Below are 22,728 nucleotides of genomic sequence, written 5' to 3'. Positions count from 1 at the left end.
GACACACAGGGCTTTGTCACCTTTATTATTGTTAGAGTTGACTTTTTTCTTAGATTTTATTAATTTCATGTGTATAGCTGTTTTGTCTACATGTATGTGTATCACATGCATGCCTGGTGCTTAAGGAGGTCAGACGCGAGCATTAGATCTCCTGGAACTGGAGTTCTAGATGGTTGTGAGCTGCCAGGTGGGTGATGGGAATCAAGCCTGGGTCCTCCAAAAGGGCAACAAGCCTCTAATCCACTGAGCTGTCTCCAACCCCTGTTGTTTTTGAGACAGGGTCTCAAGTAGCTAAAAGTTGTCTTTGAAAAATTCCTGATTCTCTGCCTTCCCAAATCCTGGATTGTGTGTGTGTGTGTGTGTTTCAATCTATCATCCATCTATCTTTCTATCTATCTGTCTGTCCATCTGTCCGTCCATCCATCCATCCATCCATCCATCCATCCATCCATCCATCCATCCATCACTGTGGTCTTGGAGATTGAATGAACACTAGGCAGGCACACTACCAGTGAGCTACATTTCTGGCTCTATAGTTGATTTTATAAAAAATTATGCCTATTTATTTATTTATTTATTCATTCATTCATTCATTCATTCAGTCAGTCAGTCAGTCATTTGTGCAGTGGGTAGAGGATACTTGACTGCCATAGCGGTCAGAGGACAGCTTACAGTAGTCAATTCTCTTTCTACCTTGTGGGTCCTAGGGATTGAACTGTGTTTGCCCTGCTGAGCCATCTCACCAGCCCACTCCAACTTCCAATAATCTAGATTATTTTAGAAGATTGAAAAATAAAAAAACAAGGGGTTGGAGAGATGGCTCAGAGGTTAAGAGCACTGGCTGCTTTTCCAGAGGTCCTGAGTTCAATTCCCAGCACCCACATGGTGGCTCACAACCATCTGTAATGAGATCTGGTGCCCTCTTCTGGCATGCAGGGACACATGCAGACAGAACACTATACATAATAAATAAATAAATCTTTAAAAAATGAATAAAAAACAAAATTTATAAACAGGAAAAGCCCCTTTCTTTCTATTAAGAGTGTGCAAGGTCTTCGGTTCACTGTGGACAAACTCTTTGGGTATAAAATGAAGTGCACTGGGCAGTTTTCTGTCTATACTGTGTAGTTAGCCTTCTGTTACCTGTTACTGTTCTCTCACAAATAAAATATGATAGGATTATATTCGTCACAGGCACACTGGGAGATTGTGGAAGGAGGAGGCCAGCCTGAACTCTTTTTCATGGAACTAGAAAAGAGCTTTGTTTTGTTTTGTTTTGTTTCCGTTGAGGGTGGGTGGTTGTCACGGTGCATGTGTGGAGGTTGGGTTTCTCTTTGTTGGAGTTGGTTCTCTTCCTCCACTATATGGCTCCCTGGCATCAAACTCAGGTCTCCAGGCTTGCTGGCAGGTACTTTACCTGTGAGCCATCCACTGACCCTAAACAAGGGGATTTTTGAGAGGAGGATTGAGGATGAAGAAGAAGAGCACGGAGAACGATGGACTGCTTCAGGGTTAAGGAAACTGAGCCACTGTGCAGCCTTTCTTAGAGCTGATTTCAGGTTCTGTTGGAAGGGTTCATGAATGACCGTGTGAGGATGTGTGTGAACACTTGCTTCGGGTGGGTTTACAACTTGTTTTGTAGTGCTGGGTCTCTTAGCAGGCTTCCCTGTTAGACATAGTTGGACTTGGGACAATTTTAGGGCCAGTTTGTGAGCAAAGCAGCCATTTGGTTAATGGAGTTCCCAGGCTCTTTCCTGTGACATAGTTTAGACAGTCAGGTCATTTATATGTCAGTTTGATGACCATCTATTTCTTCTGTTCTCTGGAAGAAGTACAAGGAAAGGAAGCTGAAGCGGTAGCCCTGAGCAGCTTTAGGTCTTGGAAGGCCTTGAGAAGTTGTGGCATTCCAAACATGCTGGTCGTTTCTGACTGCCTGTGGTGGAGCATGCTGCTACCCCCAAGGAAGCCGCGCCTGAACGTAAGCTGCAGGCACACGGCCGAGGTAGCAGTAGCTAGCTGGGATAGTGGGGCTGTTCTTTATCCATCTGCAGCAGGTGCCTCTTAGGTCAGGTGCCTTCCTATGGGACAGGGCAGGCTGAGCTGCTGGGACAGATTCGGAAAATGCGTCCGGGTTTGTTTGTTTGTTTTTTTAAATTTAGGCCTGTTGTTTTTTTTGTAGGGTTGTTTTGTGCATCTTTGTGATTCTATGATAAGACATTGGAGATTAGGATCATGGCTCTGTTAACTCTGTGCTCTGGCACACTTTAGCCTGAGCATGGTGTTTATGTACTGAGATAAGAACCCTTTTTCTAAGCTCCTGCCCAAGAAGCTGGCCTGTTTTAGGCTAATACACATGATTAGTGTGTTTCTTAACCTTAAGATTTATCCAGTCTGCTTTTCTGAACCTGGGAGTATGAAGGGCAAGATTGATCATTATCATAGGTATTACCTGTCATTAAGCATTGACTCCTGGGACTGGAGAGATAGCTCAGAGGTTAAGAGCACTGGCTGTTCTTCCAGAGGCCCTGAGTTCAATTCCCATCACCCACATGGTGGTTCACAACCATCTATAATGAGGTCTGGTGTCCTCTCCTGGTGTGCAGGCAGAACACTATATACATAGTAAATAAATGAATCTTTAAAAAGGGGGGAAAAAAAAAGCATGGACTCCTGTTCTACTGGCTGCCCGCTGTCAGGAGGGACTTGTAGTGAATTTGCTTGGCTAGGGCAGGTTGTTATGTGGACAGGTCCCATCACACACTTTCTGCATCAGGCTTTCTCTTCCCTGATTCACCCAGGCCTTCCAGAGCTTGTCTGGACTCTCTTTTACCAAGTGGTGAGGTGTCTGGGGTGAGTGGGAAGCGGAGAAATGGATGGTGGAGTTCTTGGTGGTAGCACGGGCCCTGCCATCAGCTTGATTTGCACAGGGAGAGCACTGGACTAAATGGACAGCGGCTCCACCCCAGTCCGTCATGCAGTTGCTGCACGCAAGGGAGTCTGTGGCTCTTTGGAAGTGTGGAAGGACCCGGGCCTGTGTGGCATGAACTTGCGCTGTGCTCAGGGGCACGCAGAACCTGAAAAGAACCTGCTCAGGGTCAGACGGATGTTCAGAGGGATAGCTGTGAGACTTGAGGGTGAGCAGGAGTTGGTGAGATGTACGAAGAGGAAACAAGGCCAGCTCCTTATTTCCTCATTCTAACAATTGAAAATTCTGTTGCTCCTCCCGAAGTACTTTCTCATCTGCTGAAGGACAGAATCTGCATGCTGCAGCACCTGGTGCAGGCGGTGTGGTGGCCTTGGTGGGGAAGTGGAGGAGCGGGGAAATGGCAGGCTGGGAGTGCGTCTCCTGGGCCATTGCTTCTGATTAGCAGGACACTGGGGTAAGCTTGGTCAGCACTGCAGGGTCATGGAGGTGTTGAAGATGTTGGCCAGGGGATCTTGATGTTGTGCCAGTAACCTGGGAGATGGAGTTAGTCTGTGAGGGGTCAGTTAGTCTCCACCTTTGTCCCGTCGTGGCTCTGAAGACATCCCAGGTTCTCTTTCTAAGGCTCATCTATGTTTGCCTTTTTTCCTTCTGCCGTTGAACACATGTCATAGATTACACTCAGCCAGTATCAGCGAGAAGCAGAGCAGAGTAATGTGGCCCTTCAGAGAGAGGAGGACAGAGTGGAGCAGAAGTCGGCAGAAGTCGGGGAGCTACAGAGGCGCTTGCTGGGGATGGAGACGGTAATGGTGCTGTTCTGGCTTCAGTGTCCAGCCCTGGGGCAGGAAAGGACCCAGGCTTCTTTCTCTCCCAGCAGCCATGCACGTCCCTTCTGGTACCTTCCAGCACTTTAGGAAGGGAGGTCGGACATCTAGCCTCCAATCCACCTCCTTCCACTACAGGTGGAACTATTCCCACCTTAGACCTGTTTTACACAGATGCCCCTTTGGGGTTTGGGAAGACTCTTAGCAGCCAGTCCCTCTGCCTGGTTGACCAGGGCTGGCAGGTGGGTTTGCACAACACAGCGCCTGCTTCTCCCGCCAGCAGCTGGGCGAGGCTGGGAAGTTTCTGTGTGCTGAAGGTAGGAAAGGCTGTCCCTGACAGGGGAGGGCGCCCATCCAACCAGCCTGGCCTGCTGCTCTTTGGCAACAGTCCCAGGCCAGGAGCAGCCAAGTTCCTGTTCAGGTACCCATTTCACCCCAAGCACAGACTCTGTTGACGTTGGTTCCTGCTACCTGCCTTTTTCTGTCCCACCCAGGAGCATCAAGCCTTACTGTTGAAAGTCAGGGAAGGGGAGATGGCCCTAGAGGAGCTTCGGATCAAGGACGCTGACTGCCAAGCAGAAAGAGAAAAGTAAGTGCCCTTGTTCCCTGTAAAGTTGGGTGTAAGAAGGAGGGCGGGCGGTGTAGCCTGCTGCCAGGGCTGGAAGGAAGCTGGCGCTGAGGTCAGATCTTCCAGTTCCAACTCAGTGTGCTCACACAGGGTGGAGCCCCACCCAGGCAGATACTCTTTGGAAGGCCATCATCTTCAGGAGCTCATTTAACACGGGGGGCAGTAACCTAAAGGAAAGCTTTTACGGTTTTGGAGCTAAGGTCTGGCAGGGCCGAAGAAGCACCGGCTGCTGCAGCTCTCACGGAAGGATCTTTCGTTGGACATGTCGCTCCAGAAACACTGGGAGTTCCTGAAGGTCATGTGACAAGCCAGGAGGATAGCTTCACGAAGACTTCCTGTTGCTCTGAGCAGTTCAGACAGAAACCGAGAACTGCCTGCTGCTGCCCTCTGAGGCCTGTAGGGGATTACTGCGTTTTCCGTCTCCAAGAAAATGTGAAAAATTTTCTCTGAGGAGAGGGGATCAGAGGCCCCAGATCAGTGGGACCCACAGAACAGAGACTGCCTCCTGAGTCTTCAGGACCGAATAAGATGTTGGCAGGGTGTGGTGGCACATGCCTATAATCCTAAGCACTTGGAAGGCTGAGGCAGGAGGATTGCTATAGCAAGTTCAAGGCCAGCTCTGCTACAGGGTGAAATTCTGTCTCTGACTAACTAAGCTCTTTCTGGGTGCAGTAGTGATAGTCTGCACCTATTATCCCAGGGACTCAGGAGCCAGAGGCAGAAGGACCATGAGATCTAGGCCGGCCTGGGCAGTGTAAATCTCCATAGGCCATAGTCGGTCTGATCACCATTGTATAAGTGACCTTTTTCAAATTCAGTAGACAGTACCTGAAGGGTAAGATCAGCAGACACCATCGCAGCCCCTCTGGCTGAAAACGGGTGTTTTCTCTACTTTAGGACAACCCAGGCTTGACCTTCCGGGCACGGGAAATGCGGGCATCTTTTTGTCAGCACCCAGGAGGTAGATGCAGGTGGATCGCTATGAGTTTGAGGCCAGTCTGGTCTACATAGCAAGATCTAGGCCACCTAGGACCACATAGTGTGACCCTGTCTCAAAGGAAAAAAAAAAAAGGGAAATTGTCTCTTTACTGAATCTCTACAGTCTCTTTTTTGCTATAAATATTCTACATCAGTTTTTTTCTCCTATCAGAAATCTTATTTCTTTTTATTGTTCTTACATATATTACATCCTGACTGCCACTCCCCTACCCCCCCCCCCCCCTTCTCCCCACTTCTCCTTTCCTCCAGATCCAACTCCCTCTCTCTCTCCCCTCAGAAAAGAGCAGGCCTCCTAGGGACATCAACCAAACATGGCATAATATGCTTCATGGTTGCCATTGGCCCCCCAAACAGTGAACAGTTATTTTGTGGCATTTGTGTTAGGTATCCTAAATAACCTAGCGGTAAAGTGTAAGGGGAGATGCACTTGCCGAGGACATAGCAATACTAACGAGGGCGCACGGGCGCACGCAGGGTGGACCAAGGAGAAGAACAAGAGAAACAGGGTGAGAAAAGCCCTAACTAGTGCCCTGGAATGGTGTTTGACAGCGGGACACCCTCGTGTGGAGAGCTGAGGGCGGGGTCTAGAACGTTTGAAGTTCAGGAAGGACGTGGGGCGCAGGCGCACTGTGGCCACCTCACCCTGAGAACTGCCCACATTCCAGCAGCAGGCACTTGTCTTCAGGAGGAACTGGAGTCGCCAGTATCCCGGCTCTTCAGGATCCTCGGGCATTCTCAGGAGTGACTGACCAAGGAAAACTCTGCTCACAGCCTTGCGACATCAAGCAACTTTCTACTTCTCTCCTGACATTGACTGTGGGTCCCACAATTAATTCAAGCCTGAGACTGCCCAGAGTTAATGCAGGCCCCATGTGTCAAGGGTTCAGTTCCACCCCCATTTAGCTGACAGTCAAAATTAGTGTGCTCCAGGCTACCCATATACCTTTCCATTTACCTACAAGATGCATGCACGGGGGTGGGATTCTGCTTCCTCAGGTCAGGAATTTGTTGTAGTGGCTCATGGGACTGATGGAACAATTGTTAGGTTCTTAAAGGATTCAGGTGAACCACAGGCAAAGTGGTGTATGGGGAAAGTTCCAGAGTGCAGCGTGCTGTCCCCAGGGAGTTGGTGTATGCTGTCCTCTTGACATACCTGTGCATTGCTGGACCAAAGGTCTTTAAACACTTGTCCAGTGTGCAGGCATGGTTGGTCTCTCCCCCGGAGGTGGAGAGGGGCTGAAGTTTAACAAGCCCCATCCTGCAACTGTCTACAAACCCAGCCAACATTCACTTCCCAAGTGTACTTAAGACACTTTCAGCATTTCTGGAGATGCTAAACATCTTATCAGGAGCTGGAAACACAGGACCAAATACTATAGGAAAACATGTCCCCATCGCTCCTGTGATTGGATTTATAAGGGTTTGGGGAACTGGCGGTGGTGACACCCATCTTTAATCCCAGCACTCAGGAGGCAGAGGCAGGTGGATCTCTGAGTTCAGGGCCAGCCTGGTCTACAGAGCAAGTTCCAGGACAGCCAGGGCTACGTAGAGAAACCCTATCTTGAAAAAAACAAAATAATAATAATAACAACAACAACAATAATAATAATGACAGGGGAGCTGGAGAGATGGCTCAGGGGTTAAGAGCACTCCCTGGCTGTTCTTCCAGAGGACCTGGGTTTCATTCCTAGTGGCCACATGGCAGCTCACAACTGTCTGTAACTCCAGTTCTGCGGGTCCAACAGACATACATGCAGGCAAAACACTAATGCACATAGAGAAAAAATAAATCATTAAAATTTTTTTTAAAAAAAAATTAAGGACAGAAAACAAATGTTTCTTATTGAGGATCTTGGCTTTGTTTGCTTAGAATAATCCAAGTTCCTACTTAAATCTTTGGCATAATCAGAAACTTATAACATGCAAGGCAGCCAACTTTCTCCTGGCTTTAATATTGAAAAAGTTTAATAATAAAGTTAATAAACAAACAAACAACCTGCCCCTGGCTAGGCACTGTGGTGCATGCCTGTAATCCTAGCAACTTGGGAGGCTGAGGCAAGACAACACCTGTGAGTTCAGAGCTAGCCTGCTAGGTTTTAGGCTGCTTCCTGTGATTGTGGTCCTGTCCTGTAGAAGCCGAAACAAAACACTCTGCCCCCTAGTGGCATGCGAATGACTTTCGCTGCCTCTCTTATCCTCTAGATGGACTAGATATCTGTAAAGTGGCCGCTAACTTGTTCTCTGGAGCAGGCAGGCCACTGGGGCGTGACTTCACCTCAGCCTCCTGGTCTTTGTTCGCAGGGCTGCTGCTCTGGAAAAGGAAGTGGCTGGGTTTCGGGAGAAGATCCACCACTTGGATGACATGCTCAAGAGCCAGCAGCGGAAAGTTCGGCAGATGATAGAGCAGGTAAAGGGGTCCTATTTTACCTGCCCTGTGTTCACTCCAGGCCTGTGCTTTCCTTACTTACTCCACACAAGGAGTTCAGGTGTTGCTCTTCCCCTGTCCTTCCCTGACCTTGTTTTCCCATTGGAAAAGGGAAGAGGCTGGTCTCACTTCATGCTAAGTCTTTTGGCAAATGAGTAATGGAGTCACAATAAAGCAGTTATCTCCCGCAGATCTCCTGCCTGATTCTTCTGCCTGAGCTTCAGCGCAGTGTGTTGGGGATAGGCCCAGCTGCCAAACCGTTTTGAGACCCTAAGGTTCTCCTCCCCGAACCCAGAGGGGTCATTTCCTGTCTTCGGGCCAGTTCCCTTTCCATGTGTTTTGTAGCTATGGTATAGTAAGCACTCATTGTTTCCCAGACGAATGAATACATAATCTACACTTTGCAGAACCCAAAGGACTAGGTTTTGCTTGGTCTCCTGTGCGTGCACTTTGGAGTTAAGGATGGCGCTTCCTTCTCTCTCTGCCATCCCCGCTTCTGGCTTCATTAGTGATGGAAAGAAAGGTTTTATAGAAACATCAATGGAACCGTGAGAAGAGCAAGCTCTCCTTTCTGTTGGCTTCCCACCAGTCGGGTGGAGTTTGGTGAGTGTGGACTGAGTCTTTGCAAAATGAACTCCATGCTTCTTATGTCTTTGCAGCTCCAGAATTCAAAAGCTGTGATCCAGTCCAAGGATGCCACCATTCAAGAGCTCAAGGAGAAAATTGCCTATTTGGAGGCTGAGGTTTGTGTATGGGACAGCCCCCAACAGGGAACTGGGTTCTTGAGAAGCCTGGGCACAGGGAGGGGGCTTGGTCCTGTCCAGCAGCTGCTTGGAACTGGGTGTCTGGGAGTGTTGCTCCATAGTCAGTTGAATTGAGAGCTTCCAGGGAGCAGCTGACAATGGTTAAGATCTGTCCCTACCAGAGAGGGCAGAGCATCATGATGCAAGCCACCTATCATGGCACATCTTGGGCATATGGGCTTTGCTGACAGTGGAGTCAGGCTTTGAAGGAAGAGGGCACACTCTGTAGTTGACATCTCCTCACAGCTCTGCTGATGGGGAGCTTGCTGCTCTTCCAGAGGACTTTGAGTTCAGTTCCCAGCACCCACATCTGGCCGCCCACAACCACCTGAATGTCCAACTCCTGGGCATCTGACACTTTCTTCTAGACTTGGAAGGCCTGTGTGCATGTGGCATACGCTCTAGACCCATGTGCATGTGGCATACACTCTAGACCCATGTGCATGTGGCACATGCTCCCATGTGCATGTGGCATACGCTCACACAGACATACATAGAAATACAAAGCAGAAGTGGAAACAACAGGGAAACTAGAGATACTTTAAAATCCAGCCTGTTGACAAAGGCATGTGACTCTTTCAACTGAAGACAAGAAGCTGTGAACAGGAAACAGAGGAGGAGCTAGAAGTGACTAGCGGTGCTGAGTTACTGAGGAGCAAGAACCAGAGGCAGAGAGGGGTATGTTGTGCTGAAGATGAAGGGGGAGCACACCCCTGGCTGGTGGGGTGCTGGTGAAGATGGAGTGGACAGGAGCTTCAGTGCAAGTTGAATGTGGCATGTGGCAAGCCAGAGCGACCCACTGTAACCCTGTGCTGGCCTTTCAGAACTTAGAGATGCACGACCGCATGGAGCATCTGATAGAGAGGCAGGTCAGTCATGGAAACTTCAGTACGCAGACCCGAGCCAAGACCGAGAACCTGGGCAGGTGAGTACGTGCAGAGAGTGGGCCCAGGGAGGACAGGAGAGAGCGTGCGGGAACTTGGCAAGGCCTCCAGTGCTGAGTCCAGGAAGACTGAAACCCAGCCCTCTGCCCCAAGCTCCAGTCTGAGTCCCTTCAACAGGCTGCTTGCTAGCCTAGGAGGACCATGCAATGGCTTCTGGCAGTATAGGAACCCCTGAAATTGTATGTAAAATGTATTTATAATATTGGCATGTTGCAAATTTGTGCATATATTTGCGTATTTCTAGAGGAGGCTTTTTTGTTTCTAAGAGATTCACAAAAAAGCCTCAAATCCTGGAGGAAAATCGGGAATCTCAGCTGTCTCCACTTCTCGGTTGTTTAACTACCCCTGTCACCCTCGTCTTTATCACCCTCGTCACCAGATAACTGTGTCATGCCACAGCTCCTCCTCCATGGTCCTGAACACCACTGTTTCAATAGAACTCCAGAGAGGAGTCCGCCCTGAAGTGTAGTCTTCCAGAGGCCCCGTGGAGGGGAGGCCCCGTGGAGTAGTGCAGCCCTCAGTGTGTATTCCTTTTCTCCAGTGTCAGGATATCCAAGCCCCCCAGCCCGAAGCCTATGCCTCTCATCCGAGTGGTGGAAACCTGAGCTGCGGGAGATGGATGGTGCCGTTGCTGGTTGCTGTCGCTCAGACCTGCAGAGAAGCCCACCACCCCTGTAGGCTGTTGATACTGACTCTGACTTCCCGCCGCTGCCGCTGTACCCTGGTGGCCCCAGGTCTTGGGCTCATGCCCCAGGCTCTTATCCTCTGCTTGCTGGCAGATGGAGCAGAAGCGTCTGTCTCCTGGGGACACTGCAGGCCTTGGGAAGATGTTCTCCTGCTAGCAGGAACAGGACAATATCCTTATTTCCAGTTACTGTTTTTCTGTGTAACAGAGCTTCCCTGCTGTGTACACTGGAGTCTAGCTGCCTCAAAGCCAGGCCCTCATCAAGTCCAGAGAAGTGACAAAATTTGTCTCAGCCCCCAAAGGCTGGAAGCACAGTGGTTGGAGCTCCTCCTGAGGGAATGAAGTTCCTTCTGCAAACACAGCTCAGTTCTTAGCAACAAACTGTTTGTTTTCCCTTGTGCCATGCTGTCCAGGCCCTCCCACAGACAGCCAGTGGGGGCTTGCTGGCCAGGCCTGGTCTTAACCAGGGAACCTAAACTAGATAGCCTTGCCTTTCTGGAAACAAAGGAATGTACATTCAGGGAGCAGGTTTTAGCAGGAAGCAGTTTTTAGCAGGAAAATTTTCTAGGGCCACAAACAGTTCATGGGACTTCTCTGGAGCTGTGGAAGCTCCCAGGCTTCGCGTTCTCCCCTGTGGTGTCCTGGAAGGCACACTGCAGTCTTCCAGTCCCAGCAAAACCATCACTGTATTTATTTTGCTAAGTTATTGCTGGTTTTGCTTATATCTCATAGGTGCTTTAGTACCAGTGTCCTCCAGTCTTCTGCTGAGATGTTCAGGCTTACCTGGATGTGGGGGAGTGTTCTGGTTGGCTCCCCAGGCCTTCCCTCTAGCTACTGCTTTTTATTTCTTCCTCCCGAGTCAGTCCATAACTCAGGAGGCTAGCGACTGTCCCCAAGTGTGTGCTGTCTAGGGAAAAGGGCAATCAGGCCTGTTTTGGGGCAGGGGTGGGTTTTACTAACCTCCATGAACCCTTCCACCCCATAACAATCTCTATACCAGCCCCGAATGACCCTACAGCTCAGTGTTTCCTCTAGTGTGCTCTAGCAGCCTCAAGAGCATTCAAGCACCTGAATGTGGGACCATAGGAACAACTTTAGTCTTAAATCTGCGTAGCTTACAACCAGAAGCCTTAAGTCTTTGTGTTTCTGTGTGTCAGGACTAGGCCCACGGCCTGGCATTGTCTGTATAGTATCCTGAGACTTCACTCTACAGAATGAGGGTGTTGAACATGATCCCTATGCCCCTTCATATTCTATTCCTGTCTGTGACACAGTTGTTATATGGTAACTTTAATAAATTATGCTAATATGTCTCTTTGCCCCATGGGCCTGGTCTCCTTTTACTTCTTGGAGAGGATGAAAGAACATAATACACTGTCTCTTGAAGGTGGCATCCTGCTGTCAACATCTGAAAGGTGTGTTACAACTCTCGGACTATGATGTATGGATGTTGTAGTATTTAGAAAAGTTACAAGCCACCAGGCCCCATGATCTCTAACCCCAGCTTTGACCCTGTTTGGGGTGGTGACCTTGTGGGATCCCTGAACTTGGCCATTCTGTGACCTAATTTGGAACAGCACTACCCAGAGTTACAGGTCCTGAGACTGCAGAGGGCCGGCAGTCACAGCCGAGGTACTTGGGCAGCTTGCAGCCTTTGCAGAAGTGAACAGCTTCCTGGAAATGCTGATTGCAACTCTTCAAGGCTTTAGTAGTTTCTGGCAATCTCTGGGTATCATTGCAAATCATCATCATCATTCCCCCCCCCCCCCCCCCCCCCCCCGTTTCTTCCAGGAAGCTAATTGGCTGCAGGGTCAAACAACACATATCTGAATTTATACACTCTTCTGGGCCAAGGGAACGGGCAACAACAGCCTCCTGCTGCTTGGCCCCTCTGGTTCCCCTTTCTCTTTCAGTAGAGAATGTAACTTTTCTTCCCCTGCTTCCTCGTCTGAGTCACAACATGGGCATCAAAATGCACTGGAAACATTCCACCCCAGATCTGGGTTTGTCTCCTGACTCCTGGCTTTCTCTTGCCCCAACAGTCTGGCTTGGCACACGTATATCCAGACTGCTTGTCTCAGAATATTAACAGGGTGGAAGCAGGGCGGGGTTGGCAAGGGTGCCAAGAAGACTGGCCTGGCTGGAGGATGCAGGAATGAATGTGCTGCCCTGCAGGAAAGGGAGGCTCTCCTGCAGGGCCTGCTGGGCTACGTGGGAGGAGCAGAGATGTGGGGTGCAGATAGGAGGTGGGCAGGAGACATTCTGGAGACCAAAAGCAAGACTCTAAGAGCCGGGGGGTCATCTTTGGCCGTCTGCTTTGTATGCCACTGTGTGCTGAAAGGAGCAAGGTCAAGGAGGACGCAGGCGAGTGCCGGGCAACCATCCTCACCTTGACAGTTCCCACTTAGAGTCAGTGGGGCTGAGGAATCGGCTTTGGCCTGGCTTTGGCCGTTTTTATGGCTCCTGTGTGTTGCCGGAGGGAGGCTTGAGCTCTGCCTCTCTGGGACCTTTGCCATGAGGGCGTTAAGAGCTGTCCAGGCACGCAGCCATCATTGCCAGCCTCTTATAAACGTGGGCTACAAACCTGGTGTGGGACAAGGAGCTCACAAGAGCGCTTGCTCCCCGCCCTCACAGCTGCCCATGTTCTGGGTCTGCATTTTTCCCAGCGCCGAGCAGGAAAGAGCCTGGCAGCACATGGTGTTCCGGCCAGGTGGAGCAGGTTAGCCTCAGCAGCTTCGGTGATGCGGCAGCAGGACTGAAAAGGGCAGCCTAGTCAGCTTAGTGAGACCCAGTCCCAAAATAAAAGCTTACCAAAATAAAGGAAGGAAAAAGAAAACCCAGAGCTTAGTGGTACGCACCCTTAACGCCAGCACTTGGAAGGCAGAGGCAGGTTGATTTCTGTGGTTTAAGGCCAGACAGGTTTCTAAGGTTCATAGATGATTTGTTCATTTTCTTTGTGTGTCTGTATCTCTCTTTGGATGTCATTATGTAGCCCAGGCTAGCCTCAAAGTCACCATCCTCCTGCTTTACACACACACCCCCCACACACATGCTGGGATTTCAGATGGGTACCACCATGCCTGACTTTGTCCCTGGTTTTTTTTTTTTTTTTTTTTTTTTTAATTTTATTTTTTGAGACAGGGTTTCTCTGTGTAGCTTTGCGCCTTTCCTGGGACCCACTCTGTAACCCAGGCTGGCCTCGAACTCACAGAGATCCGCCTGCCTCTGCCTCTCAAGTGCTGGGATCAAAGGCGTGCACCACCACTGCCCGGCTTGTCCCTGTTTTAAACGATTCTCTGTTCCACTATGAAATGTTTCCACACTGGGAGGATGCTCTGCTTGACAGGGTAGCTTACTTTCACAGAGGAGGCTAATGCCCCCTGGAATGGAAAACCAGTGTTCCCTCTCTAGCCAGCTCCTGGTTCTGAGCAGCTGTTTTTTTTTTTGTTTGTTTGTTTGTTTTTGTGGGGCCTGTGTAATCCCCTGAGTTCTCCGTTCCTCAGAGCCAAGCTGCTGAGCTAGGGCCTCAGTCTATTCAGGCTATGACTCAACAACAGATGTTAGCCTAGGGCCCTTGGCCTCTTTTCCACGCTTTGATTTAGAGCTCTGGCTTCGCAAGGAGCAATTGTCTCCTCCATTCTGTCCCAATTATAAGCACATGGCCTTGACACTCAAAAGTTGGAGACCCAGATATCCCTCGATTTCCCAAGGAAGATGCTTCTCCAGGCTGAGGATGAAAGAGGTGGTTCTTTTTTTTTTTAATTAATTAATTTATTTTTCTATTATCAGCTTGATACAGTATAAATTCTTATCCTAATAGTAAAATGTTTGATTGAGGCTTGCCCAGTAATTGAGTAAAACCAAAACTTATTATAAGCCACAGTCATCCTAGGGTCTCCCCTGCTATGTAGCCCCCCTGGTTCTGTGGGTTGCAGTCTGGTTGTTCTTTGCTTTCTATCTAGAATCCACTTATGAGTGAGTACATACCATGTTTGTCCTTCTGGGTTTGGGTTACCTCACTCAGGATGATGTTTTTCTAGTTCCATCCATTTGGAAAGAGGCGGTTCTTAAAGGTAAGTACTTTGTGGCTCACGGAGGCCAACTGTGGACTTTAAAATGTGTGTGGCCTTTATGCTGGAATCTCTTTCCTTCCCTGGAGCCCCGTGGAAGAAGATTGAGGGTAGATGGTGGCAGGATAATTAATTTCCTGACAGGGTGTTGGTCACCAAGTCTTAAACCACAGGACCTCAAAGCTCTGAAGGAAAGGAAATCATTAGCCCTTATGAGTTGAGCTGTCACAGGGCCAGCTCCCTGTGTGACTCCCTGTCACTGGAGTTCTGGGCCCAGCCGAACTCTCCTGTCTGTCTGGTAACTTTCAGTGTGGTTTTGTCTTTTAACTGACATGCTATGTAAAATACATTACTGGGGGGAAAGTTTTGCAAAACATTGGTCAGTTAAAAAAACAAAACAAAACATGGACTTCTCTCCTTGACTGTATAATCTCAGGGTCAGGAGGTCTGTAATTGGCTTTCATCTACTCTATCCTCCTTTACAATCCCTCCCTCCCTCCCTCCCTCCCTTCCTTGATAGAGTCTTGTTATGTAACCCAGGCTGATCTTGAACCCTGATTCTCCTTTGTCAGTCTCTTATATGCTGAGACAACAGGTATGAGCTATCGTATCAACCTTTAGTTTCTCTGCTTAGTAGAATCATAACCCATCAGACCAGACATTTTCGATCATCTTTGACTCCTCCATCCATTTCATACTCTAATTATATCTGCTTTGTCAACATGCCAAAGTTCCTGCTCTTGAAAAATCTCACCTGTGGCCTGTCCCATGGTCACAGCCCACCCTTAGCCTGTTGCCTTAAGCCTGGATTACTACTGAAGCCATGCCTTGCTGCCCTGCACCTCTAGTTACCACCGAAAGTTTATTTGAATCTTGTCTAAAAATACCAAGTACTTGCCTAAGGCAGCTCACTCACAACTGCCCATGTAATTCCAGCTTCAGAGGATCCAATGCCTCTGTGTGCACAGACCCACATAACTACAAATAATAAAAATAAGTCTTTTAAGAAATACAGAGATTGTTACTGCTAGGATATGGGGGGAAAAAAAAATAGGCAAAGGAAGAATTTTAAAAATAAATAAAAACCCACAGCTATTATCTGTGCAACTTTGAGTCAAGTGCTATAGGACAGGGCTGTGTGGGGTGGGTAGGCTCCAGAATCTTGCTGAATGGCTGGGACTGACCTGTGAATAGGTGATAGTGAGGAAAGCCAAGAGACCCTAGAACTGAGCCTGGAGGAGGAGCTGAGCCTGGAGGAGGAGCCGAGCCTGGAGGAGGAGCTGAGCCTGGAGGAGGAGCCGAGCCTGGGAGGAAGCACAGGAGGCAAGCCTGCAGTGGAAATCGGCTGGCATCCCTAGGGGACAGGGAGCCCAGCTGAAGGTCTTTGGGGGAGGTGATGGGAGTGACCATCGGCCTTCTTTAGGAATCTTGATCTTTATTTGTATTGTTTTTTGAGACAGGTTCTCACTACACAGACCTGGCTGGCCTTGAATTCAGAGATCTAGTTGCTTCTCTCTCCAAACTGCTGTGGTTTACAGCATACTTTTTTCCCCCCAGAGCTGAGGACCGAACCCACAACAAACCTGTTGTGTTGAGAGAAATGGAAAGGAACCGAGTCTTTAATGAGCCCTTCAGAATCTCTGTCAGTAAGACAGCTTTTATTTCCCAGGCCCACTGTAGTGACGTTTTCTCTGAGTTGCCGCCTTCCTTATCCCACCTAACACAGATCCCCAAGGGCAGGCCCACACTTGTTTTACTAGCGCCCTTCCCAAATCCTCAAGGCATGGCGCCCCACAGAGATGGGAGGAGCTTATAAACAGTGCCCAGAAACTGTGACCTCTCTTAGTGGGCCCTGAGTATTCCTATTAACTTGTTTGTGTTTATTGACTAATGTTGCCACTGCCTTTTTTATTTTTTTATTTTTATGCATTGGTGTTTTGCCTGCATGCATGTCTGTGTGAGGGTGTCAGGTCCCTTGGAACTGGAGTTACAGACGGTTGTGAGCTGCCATGTGGGTGCTGGGAATTGAACTCCGGTCCTCTTGAAGAGCAGCCAGTGCACCTAACCACTGACCCATCTCTCCAACCCCGCAACTGTCTTTTTAACTTCATTACTTAAAAATAATTTAAAAACTCCATTTATATTTTTGGGCTAAAATGTTTTCCTTTGTGATCTTGAAAAAACAATTTTTTATTTTAGTTTATGTGTAGAGTTGTTTTGCCTGTATGTGTGCCTGGCATCCATAGATTCCAGAAGAGGGTGTTAAATCCCCCGGAGCTGGAGTTACAGACAGTTGTGAGTTGCCATGTGGGTGCTGGGAATTGAACCCAGGTCCTCCAGAAGAGCAGCCAGTGCCCTTAACCACTGAGTCGTCTCTCCAGCTCCCCTTTGTGATCTTTAATATAAACATTCTAAATATATATCACCTTTATGTATGTAGTTGTATTTCCTTCTAGTTTTTCTGCAATTAATTTAAGTATTTAATTAACTTATCTAGAGTTTATTTAGGTGTATGGTTAAGGCTAAGTCCTGTGTGTACATAATACACAGAGAACTCTAAAATAGTAATTCTGTATACATAAGAACTGTATACATTCACGGTGCTTAATGCAGTATTTCAACACATGCCTACAAGGTGTACTGATCAAGGTAATGGGCATATCTTTTTTCCCAAAATTTTAAGCCACTGTTCAAATGCCTTTCCTTCCATTGAGCTGGTATTTATATGGAACTGGGTCTGTTCTGTCTAGCTGGAGTGTTACATTGGTGTGCAGGCTGAATAATGTCTGTCTGTCAAGCCTAACTCTCTGCCACTTACGCTCTTGTCAAAGGTTTGCTTTGCTTTGCGTTGCCTTCTGGGTGGTGGTCAAAGCCAGAGTGTCAGACCCTCGAGGCAAAGGCTCTGTAAGATGAGGTGTGTCCTTTAAGATTTGCTCTTTTTTCCTGTTTATTTTTCCAGATGAATTTTAAATAATTATATGCTAATTAACTCTAAAATATTATATTGAGTTAAAATATAATTCACTGTAATTACACAAACCCAAAAAGTAAATAAATTAAAAAAAATTCAACAGCTTTATAATTTAACTTTTTCCATTCAAGGAAGCTTTTTTTGTTTTTGTTTTAAAACTTGTGTGTGTGTAGCCTGAGGAAGCAATTTAAATTATCATTTGTATGTAGGATTACAAGTATAAATTAAGAGTCCCATAATGAACCAAATTTTCCTTTTTACAAAGTATTAAAATGTAATTTTTAAATGAATTATATGTGTGCCGTATAAGTATGCTAAGTCAAAGGCCGTACAGCAATGAGAAACAGCGAGGCAAACATGAGCGTAAGCGAACATTCCCGAGTTCCCCTGTCTCACTGCCCATCAAAACCCATCAGTCTTAGCTCTGATTCACTCCTTGCCCATTGATTCTTAGGCGTTTAAAAAGAATCATTTGTTGTCGAGACAGAGTCTCACTGTGTAGCCCTGACTAATCTGGAACTCCTTATGTAGATCAGGACTGCCTCAGACTTACACATTCCCACCCCTGTCTCCTGAATGCTGGAATTAAAGGTGGGTGGCGCCATGCCAGATTCTGATTTTTCTTTTTCTTTCTTCTTCCTCCTTTTTTTTTTTTTTTTTTTTTTGGTGTTTTTTTGTTTTGTTTTGTTTTGTTTTGTTTTGTTTTGAGACAGGGTTTCTCTGTGTAACCCTAGCTGTCCTGGAACTCACTATGTAGACCAGGGTGGCTTCAAACTCCCAGAGATTCACATGCTTCTGCCTCCCCGGTGCTGGGACTAAAGGCATGTGCCTGCTGTGGATGATCGAAAAATAAAACGCTGATTGCCCAGTAGCCAGGCAGGAAGTATAGGTGGGACAAAGAGAGAGGAGAAGTCTGGGAAGTGGAAGGCTGAGAGGAGGAGACGCCAGCCTGCCGTCCAGGGAACAACATGTAAAGGCAGCAGGTAAAGCCATGGAACATGTGGAGACATATAGATGAACAGAAATGGGCTGAGTTTAAGTGTAAGAGCTAGTCAGTGGTAGGCCTGAGCTAATGGCCGAGCAGTTTAATTAATATAAGTTTCTGAGTGATTACTTTATAAGTGGTTTTGGGGTTTGTGGTGCTGGGCAGGACTGGAGAAATCTCCAGCTACATGTGCCACTATGCCTGGCCTGAGTTTTCTTCTTTGAGGTCCCTCCCAGAATCCTCAAACCTGTGCTGTGTCTCTCTGGAACCCACCCAGTTCATGCAAACCATCTGGACCATCCTGTTATAGAACACAGTAACACTGTTCTGTGTTGTAATCCAGACCTTGCATGTTTCCTCCCCTAACTAGACTGCAAGGGATAAAAGACTGAGGCTATCATTGGTCCACACAGTGCCCAGCCACACAATGATTTAGAAGAAACCAGCATTTTTCTGTGCTGAAGGTACTTTTTTTTTTTTTTAAAGATTTATTGAATTTTTTGATATGTGTGAGTGTTTTGCCTGCATGTCTGTATATGCAGCAGGTGCATACCTGGTGACTAAGGAGGTCAGAAGAGGTCATCAGATCCCCTGGAACTGGAGTTACAGGTGATTGTCAACTGCCATGTGGGTGCTGGGAACCAAACCTGGGTCCTCTGCAAGAGCAGCTGGTTCTCCTAACGGCTGAGCCATCCTTCAGCACCTGCACCACCCCTGTCTTCCTCCGTTTCCTCTTTGGTTCTAACAGGGTCTCTCTGGATAGCCAGAAAGACCTCAAGTGCCTCAGCCTCCCAAGTATTAGGATTGTGGGTGTACACCACACACTTTTTTTTTTTTTTAAATTTAAAGACAGGGACTCATATAGTTCTGACTGGCTAGTTCTTGAATGACTATGTAGAATATAGCTTTGACCATAACGCTAATCCACCCACTTCCATCTCTGAACTGCTGGGATTGGTGTGTTACCATGCCCAGCTTCAGTTTCCTTTTTTTTTTTTTTTTTTTTTTTTTTTTTAGTTTTCCAAGACAGGGTTTCTCTGTGTAGCTTTGCGCCTTTCCTGGGTCAATAATTCTTTTCAGCTGGGCATGGTGATGCATTCCCTGAAATTCCAGCATTTAGGAGGCTGAAGCAGGAGAACAGCCTGGGCCCAATAGGGAGACTCTGTCTTTAAAAAATACTTTGTTGGGGGCTGGAGAGATGGCTCAGTAATTAAGAGCATTAGCTTCTCTTCCAGAGGACTCAGGTTCAATTCCTAGGACCCACATGGCAGCTGATACCTGCCTTTAACTCCAGTTCCAGGGCTTCTGACACCCTCACACAGACATACATACAGGCAAAACACCAATGCACATAAAATAAAAATAGATTATTTTTTAAAAAGTGTATTCTTGGGCTGGAGAGATGGCTCAGTGGTTAAGAGCACTGGCTGCTCTTCAAGAGGAACTTAGTTTGATTCCCAGCACCCACATGGTGGCTCACAACTGTCTTCAGCTCCAGTTCCAGGGGATCTGACACCTTTTTCTGGCCTCTGAGGGTACCAGGCATGCAAATAGTGCACATACAATGTGGGTAAAACACTCATACACATACAAAAAAATGATAAAGAATCTTGTCTACTCTCTTAGTTGATCCCAGGGGATGAGAAACAGGTAGATTGTGTGTCCCAATATGCTTATGGAAGAGTCAGGTGGCAGGCACCAGCAATAAAGAATCTCATTTGTCATTCACTGTCCTTGCATTTGGTCATCCAGCAGCAGTGATTTAGACTTTTTTATTTAAAAAATTTGTGTACAAGTACTTTTGCCTACATGTATGCTTACATACATGTGTGCAGTACCCACAGGGACCAAAAGAGGGCATCAGATCATCTGGAACTGGAGTTACAGATGCTTGTGAGCCTCCATGTGGGTTCTAGGAACTGTGTGCTGGTCCTCTGCAGGAACAAGTGCTATGAAGCACAGAGGCATCGCTCCAGCCCCTTATATGTCTCTGTTCAGACCATTGCTTCAGCTATGAGGGAGTAAATGGGGCTATGGGGCCAGATTGCCCGTGACCTGGCTCCATCCATACTGTCTATCTGTCTATCCTTTGTCATACTGTCTATCTGTGCATCCTTTGACTGGCTCTCTTGTGTCTCAATGTCTTCATCTGTCAAATGGGAACTGATGGTGCCTAGTTCACTATAAGCACTCAGTAAATATTCCTACTAAGTAGACATTATCATCTTTGTTTTACAGATGGGGAAAGGAAAGCTTAGAGAGTTCAAATAACTTTTCCAGCTAGCAGGGCTAGTAGAGAAGATATAAGACAATAAATAGTAAGAGCCAAAGCCCATGATGATTCTCTGAGTCTCACTGAGTAGCATGGAGCATGTCCGGCACACTGTAGACACTGAACATGTGATTTATTGTGAGTAAATATTTCTGAGCATTTAATATATAGGGTTTGACTGTAGGGCCACAAGGGAAATTCAGAGAACCTGTTCTTAAATTGCTATTAATGTAAGTAGTGCCACAAGACATCTGTATGCCAGCAGGCAAGCAGTCACACATCTTTTCTAAAAGAAAGCTCAGAAAGCATACAATCTAGATTTAAGGCAACAGGGCACAAAGGTGGGGGCAGGTAAGGGTGGGTGTGGGTACAGGTGGGCATGGGCAAGTGTGGGCTACTTTAGGTTAGAGTTGGGACAAGAGTTGGGATCCACAGCAGGGGCTTGGTTCTCGTTCTGGGAAGAGCATCCTAGAAAGAGCTAGAGAGAAGTCCTGACCTATAGGCGAATTTCTAAACAGAACCAAATACAGGGGTGAAAGCCATAGCGATCAGAGAAACAGTGAGAGCCACCAGCTAACCTTAGCTCACCACACCGACAACTTCCCAAGAGAACCAGCTTCTTCCGGTCTACCCGAGCCGCTATTGTCTGCTGTTCTGCCTTCTCATTGGCTCTTAGCCCAGCCACCTCACTTCTCATCACTGCCTGTCTGTACAGGCCTCCAGGCCTCTACGGTTGGTACTGGGATTAAAGGAGTGTGTCACCACTATTGGCTGTGTCCTTGAACACACAGAGACTCTGCCTGCCATGTGATCGGATTAAGGGCATGTGCTACCACCGCCTGACTTCTGTTTATGGCTGGCTATGACCTCTGACCTCCAGGCAAACATTAGTTAGTAACATACAGATAAAATATCACATTTCAGCCCAAATAAAATACCACCACATCTCCCCCTTTTATTCTAATAAAAATAAAAAAGAATAAAAAAGTTATAACTAATATAAGAAAAACTATATACAATAAGTACAATAACTATATACAATATATATAAGCAATAAATACATTAACAGCAGGTTCTCTACTATTTAAAAAAAAATGGTGGTCGGGGGAGAGGCTTAGACCGAAGTCCCTTTCAACTCACTTAAGAGTTTGGTGAGCCAAGTGGAGGGACTCTGCACCTCCAGGTTGAAACCAGTAGAGGGCAGTATGTCCTCGAGCACCTGGGCAGGTGGCCACTATGAGCCCCATAGGACAAGCCGGAGGCCTCAGTAGTTTTCGTGCTGTAAACACCAAATTAGTATTTTTTATTTTTTAGCAAAGGGCAACATCTGAACTAGGGTGAAATGAGGGATTTTTACAAATTAGGTCCAGCACCAGAAGAAGAAAGGCCAGGCCTAAAAAGAAGTTGGATTATGGGGAAGTAAATTCTATTTAAAGACTGCACAGGTCTCCCTGTGTTAGTCTTGATTGGTCAAGGCTGACCTCGGAACATTCTAGAAGCTGTAAACATTTTGATAAAATGAAAGCTGGTGTTAAGATCTTATTTAGAGCTAGACAAGATGGGGCATGCCTGTAATCCTAGTGCTTGGGAGGCAGTAGAGGTGGAGGCAGGGGATTCAGAATTCAAGGACATCCCCAACCACATAGCACCTTGGCAGACAGCTGGGTTATACGATACCCTGTCTCAAAACAGCGACAAAAAAGATCGCATATATGCCGGGTGTCCCAGCACTCGGGAAGCAGAGGCAGGTGGATCTCAGTGAGTTCGAGGCCAGCCTGGGCTACAGAGTGGGTTCCAGGACAGCCAGGGCTCCACAGAGAAAGAAAAGAAAAGAAAAAAAAATCTCATTAATAAGGCTTGGTGTTGAACCTCCTCTTCTTAGAGTTCCTGGATAAATGTCAGTTCATTTGCTCATGTTAAATAAGTTCATGAAAGAATCGGTTCTGGAGGTGTCCCCCTTCTTTTTTCCAGAGAGGATGCTGTAGCCGGGATTCTCTGGCGCTCACTGGATAGCGATCACAGCCAGAGCACACATAGGGAAAGCTCAGCGTGGGTGGTCAGGAGGGCTGGGTGCAGGCGTGGCTTACCCTGCAGGGATGTGGTAAGGCATTTCACTAATCTGAACCCCAGGTCCTGCTTCTCTCAAATGGCAGGTTGTCTGGGTTCCAGTCACCAAACGTCACATTTTGTATAATCACA

At 47.4% G+C, this 22,728-nt stretch overlaps 1 protein-coding gene across 2 annotated transcripts in view; it reads left to right on the top strand.

Moving 5' to 3' along the window:
- The window catches only part of Tuft1 (tuftelin 1), a 40,958-nt gene extending 29,429 nt beyond the window's left edge, over positions 1–11,529 (top strand). For both annotated transcript variants that reach the window (XM_036190629.1, XM_036190628.1), the window contains 6 exons: positions 3,598–3,726; positions 4,242–4,336; positions 7,676–7,781; positions 8,459–8,542; positions 9,427–9,527; positions 10,088–11,529. In XM_036190629.1, the coding sequence (XP_036046522.1) occupies positions 3,598–3,726; positions 4,242–4,336; positions 7,676–7,781; positions 8,459–8,542; positions 9,427–9,527; positions 10,088–10,151 (579 nt within the window). In that variant the 3' untranslated portion in view covers positions 10,152–11,529. The remainder of the gene's footprint in view (positions 1–3,597; positions 3,727–4,241; positions 4,337–7,675; positions 7,782–8,458; positions 8,543–9,426; positions 9,528–10,087) is intronic.
- Positions 11,530–22,728: the final 11,199 nt, after the last annotated feature.

The sequence above is a fragment of the Onychomys torridus genome, chromosome 6 (genome assembly GCF_903995425.1).
Source record: "Onychomys torridus chromosome 6, mOncTor1.1, whole genome shotgun sequence".
Taxonomy (NCBI): Eukaryota; Metazoa; Chordata; class Mammalia; order Rodentia; family Cricetidae; genus Onychomys; species Onychomys torridus.
Note: the sequence above shows the minus strand (reverse complement) of the source record. Positions and strands in the feature narration are given on the sequence as shown.